The following is a 6,383-nucleotide window of genomic DNA, read 5'->3' as shown; positions in this document are numbered from 1 at the left end:
CATGCCTGCGCTCCTGGAGCGCCCCAAGCTTTCCAACGCCATGGCCAGGGCGTTGCACCGGCACATCATGATGGAGCGGGAGCGCAAGCGGCAGGGTGAGCCGGGGCCAAGGCGGGAGGGCACACACCCGTGGACACGCTGTTCCAGGCCCCACCCTCGGGCCGATCAGTGCGGCGGCGGCAGAAGCTAGGAGGGGGGTGGAACAGCCCGGTGGTGGTGGGAGTTCAAGTCGCCAGGGCTGACCTGCAGAATTCCTCAGCCGGGAAGGACCTTGGAGAGCACCTAGTGAACCTTACCTCTCCGTCCCCCTGCAGTGATCGGAAGCCTCTTATCGATAGCACTGGGATAACCATTTTTGCTGGCTTCAGTCTCTAACATTCTAATGAACCATTCTGCCACTTTCCCTGTGTGACCTTCCTCCAGAGGAAGAAGAAGTAGACAAGATGATGGAACAGAAGATGAAGGAAGAGCAGGAGAGACGAAAGAAAAAGGAGATGGAAGAGAGAATGTCCTTAGAGGAAACCAAAGAACAGGTATGTGCAGTCCATCTTTCCCAGATGGACTTTCTTCCCTTGGCTCTCCTACCTTCTTTCCACTCCCTTTTTCCAGATCCTGAAGCTGCAAGAGAAGCTTTTGGCCCTTCAGGAGGAGAAGCACCAGCTTTTCCTGCAGCTCAAGAAAGTTTTACATGAGGAAGAAAAACGGAGGCGAAAAGAGCAGAGGTGGGATTGGAGCTAAAATTAAAATTGGGCAAAACATATAGATGGAGGCAGGTAACAAAAGATCGGTGTTTGTGGCAAGAGGACACTTGTCCTTGATGTTTGACCTGCCTTCCTTTCCCTCTAGTGACTTAACCACTCTGACATCAGCCGCATACCCACAGAGCCTGACTGTTCACACGGGAACTCATCTCCTCAGCATGCAGGGTGAGGGTTACAGAAACCACCTGTCAATGAGCCCTCCTGGGTCTTGTAGACTGCACTTCAGCGTCATGAAGCCCCTCTCCCTCTCTAGGGAGCCCTGGAGGACACAATCGCCCAGGCACCCTCATGGCAGCTGACAGAGCCAAACAGATGTTCGGACCCCAAGTGCTTACAGTAAGAGTCAAATTGGTGTTTCCTCTACTACTTCCACCCACCTTGCTAAACCACTATTCAAGCAATGAGTGTGACACTGACATGTATGGAGAAAAATGGGAGCACACACAGTCAATCGAGATTCTGCTTTCAAGTTTACAGTGAGTTCTCATCCTTCTTAGACCCGGCATTATGTGGGCTCTGCAGCTTTCACAGGGACCCCAGAGCACGGGCAATTCCAAGGCAGCCCAGGTGGTGCCTATGGGACTGCTCAGCCCCCACCTCACTATGGACCCGCTCAACCGGCCTATAGCCCTAGTCAGCAGCTCAGAGGTGAGTGGTGGGAAAAGAGGGGAGGGGGTACTTTCGAGGCCCAAAGGGTTAGAGTGCTGTGAACAGACTAAAGGGAGGTTCTAATGGCTGTGCTTCCTATCTTTTTCAGCACCTTCAGCCTTTCCTGCAGTGCAATACTTGTCTCAGCCACAGCCACAGCCCTATGCTGTGCACAGCCACTTCCAGCCCACCCAGACAGGTGATAACACCCCATTCAGGGGCCCTGGTTCCACAGGTTCTCCCTTTCCCGTTCTCTACTTGCTTCACACACCCTTCTTTCCCACATAGGGTTCCTACAGCCTGGTGGTGCCCTGTCTCTACAAAAGCAAATGGAACATGCTAACCAGCAAACTGGCTTCTCTGACTCAGTGAGTGTGGAGCTTGGGGAGATCAGGGGAAGGGCTTTGCTATGGGGAACCCCAGGCTGCTGCGGGTTCTGACTCTGTTCTCTGCAGTCCTCCCTGCGCCCCATGCACCCCCAAGCTCTGCATCCAGCCCCTGGACTCCTCGCCTCCCCCCAGCTCCCTGTGCAGATGCAACCAGCAGGGAAGGTAAGGGTGATAATCATACCTGTCATAGTCTCTGCAGTACCATGGCAAACAGGATTGGGTAGGACAGGCCCACACCCATGGCTTTCCCTTCCTCCTTGGGGGTGGTTATATGGGTGTGGACCAGAAGGGAGAACATGTGCACTGACAAACCCCCCCTTTCATCACCACCAGTCCAGCTTTGCTGCTACTAGCCAACCTGGCCCCCGGCTCCCATTCCTCCAACACAGCCAGAACCCAAGATTCTATCACAAGTGACCATCAAATTTCATCTTCAACCTCACCCCACCCCCTACCTTGAGTGAGAGTCCCTGATATGTCCTAGGCCAATAAAATCTATCTGCCATTGCCCCTGGCTACTACTGTTTGTGTTCACCCCCACCTGGACTAGGCCAGGGCTGCTTAAAGGGTGGGGGATAGGTAACAGGTCCATGGCAAGTTAGTGTTCCCAGACTGGGGACAGTGGGTTGATTGTAATGAACTCATTGTCACAGTCTAATCTATAATCTATTTTTGGTTCCCAAGTTTTCCCTTCTAGTTAGCAAGTACCCATTTATTCAGAGTAGCCAAGTTGGGGCTTCATATTAAACTTGTAGTTTTATTCAGGTTTGATTTTAACAAATGTGTCAGGGTGAGAGCCCACAGGAAAGGGTGAAGCCCGTGGGGGCAGGGCCCTCCCAGATGCCTGAGGAGGGGGGCAGGTCCCCTTTCCTCTCCTCCTCTTCCCTCTCCTGCTAAAGGGATTTGGGGAGAGACATAGGCATGGGGAAGGAGCTGGTCCCCAGTCTGTGGGGGTGGTGCTTGGGGTAAAGGGCTATAGGAACAGGGACCAGACCAGGGATGAGTGGGGGGGAGGGCACACGGACCATTTGCCAGAATCCACGGTAAAGGGCTATAGGAACAGGGACCAGACCAGGGATGGGGGGGAGGGGGAGGAAGGGCACACGGACCATTTGTCAGAATCCACAGCTGATTCCAGAATTTAAAAAAACAAACAAAAAAAACAAACCACAAGCCGCACCCACCCCATCTCCCCCACAAGGGCTGTAGTGTGAGGGGAGAAGAGGAAGGCAGCTTCACCAAGGCCATGGCTCACTCACTCCTGGCCAAGGGAGCAGGGTGAAGGGCAGGGGCTCCCCAACAGATTGAGGGGGTGGAGGAAACCAAAATAAAACATCAAATAAATTGTGTAGGAGTCCAGCCAAGGGCCGGGGCCAGAGCTGAGCCAGGCTGGGGGAGGGGGCCTCTGCAGGCTCGAGGATCACTGCGCCACCACCGCCACCCTGCGTACAAAAGAGAAACCAGGTAAGACAGGATAATACCTTTAACAGGAGGAAGGCTTAGGGGTCAGAAAGCTTAGAACAATTAAGACTAAAGCATCCACAAAGTATGTGAAGGGGACTTGAGGGGAGTTTGTCACACTCACCTGGGAGCCAGTTATTTTGCCATGGCCTTGATTGCAACAGCTGCCTCCTCCGTCATGGCAGACAGCACTGTAATCTTCGGGGAGCAAAAGGGAGAATCAGAAGTCTGAGCTCAGGGACCAAGCACAAGGAGCAAAGCTGGGCACAAAAGAAAGTGGGTGGGGCACTATACCAGGATCTCCTCTCCACAGTCGTACTTCTGCTCAATTTCCTTGCCAAGGTCTCCCTCAGGCAGACGAAGGTCCTCTCGCACCTCCCCGCTGTCCTGGAGCAGTGATAGATACCCATCCTGGATGCCAATCAGCTGGGGGAAAAGAGGGAAGGAAGCTGAAGGTTGAGGAGACAGGGTCTGACATATCAAATACCCTCTCCTCCCAGCACAAGCTCTTCTGATCAATCAGTTTCTGCGCCCCCACCCCAACTGACTAACCCTACAGCAAGACCATCCACATACCTGGAAATCATTCCTTTTGATGTTGGGAACATCCATATTATGAGTTGACGGGCAGATATCTTCATATTTCTTCCCAGTAAAGATGTCAATACCAACCAGGTGGACCTGTATGTATGCATCACATCAAAGAGAAACCCAACTAAACTTCAGGATGGAGGAGATAAAAGTTTAAGTTGTCCCTGCTGGTGAGGGAAGTCAGACTAGATTGGGCAAAGATTAGGGGAATTGGTAATGTGCCATAAATTCAAGAAATACTAAAACTTCCAAAAGGAACCTGAGGGGAAAAGACCACCATGGAGACTAGATTGACAGCACAAGGGAAAATGTAGGCCAGCTTTGGAGTAGTCAGTTACCTCAAGCTATCAAATCATTGGTAAATAAAAGGCTAAAAACTTGGAAAATAAGAAAGGTAGAAGGGAAAGAGCTGAGAATACAGGAAGGACTGAGGAAGAGAGCTGAAAAGAAAAAATTACTTGGGGGAAATCAGAAAGAACAAAGCAATTAGGAAATAAGAAAAACATGAAATAGAAGAATCTAGGACATCAGGGGGTAACCCAGGATTAATGCCAAGTCAACAGAAGACAGGATTGAACTTTTGAGGAAAAAATAAAAGGAAAGCACTGGGCAAGAATGTTAGGACCCAATGGGCAAGGAGGCTCTATTAACTCAAGGAGAGGGGGCAGCTACCCTGGCCCCCTTCAGGGAAGGCTACATTTCATTAGGATTGAAGAAACCCTGGGCAAAGTGATAGGAATAAAGAGCACCTACAGAGATTCAAGGAAAGAAAGACCAACAGAAAAAGTGAAAGCCATGAATAAGGATGGAGCAGCTAAATAGCCAGAGCATAAAGGACCACCAAGAGAAGTTAGAGATCCACATAGAGATAGAGCGAGTTATCAGAGAATGATGGTGGAAGAGGCTCAAGGCTGGTAGCAAGTGTAGAAAGAACAGTATCGGGGCTGAGTGTTGAACACAATTGGATAATAAATAGGAAAAGAGTAAATAGAAGGCTAGGACTACTGATAGCTTGCTGCCAGGAGCCACATGGGCAGGGAAATGTGGGGAAAGCAAGATGTGAAGAGGTGGAATTCTAACCTTGGCATGGCCGTGCTTGCCAGTCTTGGAGGTGGACATCTCCACAATCTTACATGGCCGTCCTTTGAGCACCACAAAGCCATTCTTACGTAATGCTGAGCACTGCATTGGGAAGGTGGCTGAGGCCCCTGCATCTCCTGTCTCGAAGTCCAAATCATCTGCCATTTTAAGAGGCTTCGATTCCAACTAGTCAAGAAAAAAACTGGGGTCAGCAAGGATGGAGGCTAACAGTGTCTCCAATTTATCCCACTCCTCTCTAGAAACTGCTTCATTTTCATTCCAGATGTTTATTCCATTACCCACTTAAAATAAAATAAAAATTCCTAGATTAAATACTGATTGGAATCACAAATACTCAAGAACTCATGTGTGTACGTTGGGGAGAATAAGCTGGATCCCCACCCCAACTGAAAGTTAAAGGGGACTTGGGAAAAGAAGTTTGGGGGCATTAGGATGTCAAATCTGAGATGGGCAAAGACCTAATCCCTGGGGAGGGGGAGGACTCAGGTGTTACTTGCCACTGAAACCAACTACCCCTTTAGCCCACACATAACCAGGGCTATAATTAGGTGAGCAGCTATGAGCCAGCCAAAGGGCGGGGCTAATGCGGAGGGGAGAAGGGAGGGTGGATACCGGCGGGCAGGGCCCCACCCGTCTCTGTTACACCCCCCCCACCCTATCCACACACAAGCTAGTCATTGGTACAGGAAACCACAAGGGCTCTTTGGGGGATTCCCGCCTCTCCAACAGGCATTTGTCGATGCAGCCAAGGGGGAGAAAGTAAAGTTGTTTTCTAACCGATCCCCCTGCCAAACACCTCAATCTTGTTTCCCAAAGGGAACCCAGGAACCCAGCGTCTCCTCGAGGGCCCTCCCACTTTTCCCAAGATGCTTCGGTCCTGTCGGCTTTTCAGATGGGGCCTGTAAGTCAGTAGAAAGTGAGGGAGTGGGGAGTGGTGAATGACAATAAAACGAAAGCAAAAGACTGGTAGTAATTAGTAGTATAACTTATACTAGGTTAGTAGAATTAAGACTCTAAAGCCAGAACTCCCAAAACACACATCGAGGGAGACAGTGACAAGGCTCTGAGCACCTCTAACAGCGGGGAACTCATCGGCCCGGACTTTAAGGCGCTGTCAGCACCACCGAGTTGGGCTCCCGTCCAATCGCCCTCGTTTTCTCCATTTCTCTGACTTCCTAGCAAGGACCAGTGTCACTTACACCTGGCTGGCCCCCCTCACTTCACCTGAGGTTTGGGGGAGCGCTCCCGGGGCCCATGAGGTGGGAGCGCGCTAACATATGCCCGCAGTGGGCGCTCTCGGTGATCGCGGTCCGGGCCTCCGGCTTCTCCCACTCCTCCGATTCCCAAGCGCCCTTAGGCGCCCACGAGGACCCGCTCTCCCCGCGCGGAGGGTTGCCGACTCCCGCCCATGTGGCCGCCCGGGGCTTCCGGT

The 6,383-nt window shown here is 51.5% G+C and overlaps 2 protein-coding genes across 2 annotated transcripts in view; one reads left to right on the top strand and one right to left on the bottom strand.

The window, feature by feature from the left end:
* Positions 1-2,307, top strand: part of GPS2 (G protein pathway suppressor 2) — a 10,032-nt gene extending 7,725 nt beyond the window's left edge. The window contains exons 3-12 of the mRNA XM_005878730.2: positions 1-95; positions 424-533; positions 610-722; positions 847-926; positions 1,015-1,097; positions 1,259-1,409; positions 1,519-1,608; positions 1,698-1,777; positions 1,865-1,960; positions 2,132-2,307. The exon at positions 1-95 is cut by the window's left edge and continues 1 nt beyond it. Of these exons, the coding sequence (XP_005878792.1) occupies positions 2-95; positions 424-533; positions 610-722; positions 847-926; positions 1,015-1,097; positions 1,259-1,409; positions 1,519-1,608; positions 1,698-1,777; positions 1,865-1,960; positions 2,132-2,215 (981 nt within the window). The 5' untranslated portion in view covers position 1 and the 3' untranslated portion in view covers positions 2,216-2,307. The remainder of the gene's footprint in view (positions 96-423; positions 534-609; positions 723-846; positions 927-1,014; positions 1,098-1,258; positions 1,410-1,518; positions 1,609-1,697; positions 1,778-1,864; positions 1,961-2,131) is intronic.
* A 619-nt stretch (positions 2,308-2,926) lies between these two features.
* On the bottom strand, positions 2,927-5,153 carry EIF5A (eukaryotic translation initiation factor 5A). Its single transcript, XM_014549869.1, has 5 exons — positions 4,931-5,153; positions 3,836-3,940; positions 3,554-3,685; positions 3,384-3,457; positions 2,927-3,240 (listed from the first exon to the last, which is right to left on the bottom strand). Exons 1-4 carry the CDS (start codon positions 5,093-5,095, stop codon positions 3,395-3,397), a joined length of 465 nt encoding a protein of 154 aa, XP_014405355.1. The 5' UTR covers positions 5,096-5,153; the 3' UTR covers positions 2,927-3,240; positions 3,384-3,394.
* Between the last annotated feature and the right edge of the window lie 1,230 nt (positions 5,154-6,383).

The sequence above is a fragment of the Myotis brandtii genome, unplaced genomic scaffold, assembly GCF_000412655.1.
Source record: "Myotis brandtii unplaced genomic scaffold, ASM41265v1 scaffold573, whole genome shotgun sequence".
NCBI lineage: Eukaryota > Metazoa > Chordata > Mammalia > Chiroptera > Vespertilionidae > Myotis > Myotis brandtii.
This window is presented reverse-complemented; position numbering and strand designations above follow the sequence as displayed.

Bases quoted from the DNA above. Each gene is read 5' to 3' on its own strand.
- EIF5A (XM_014549869.1), bottom strand. From the start codon at position 5,095: ATGGCAGATGATTTGGACTTCGAGACAGGAGATGCAGGGGCCTCAGCC. The intron at 3,686-3,835 runs GTATGTGGATGG...CTTTTCCCCCAG, and splicing joins TCAAAAGGAATGATTTCCAG to CTGATTGGCATCCAGGATGG. The intron at 3,458-3,553 runs GTATAGTGCCCC...TGCTCCCCGAAG, and splicing joins ACTGTGGAGAGGAGATCCTG to ATTACAGTGCTGTCTGCCAT.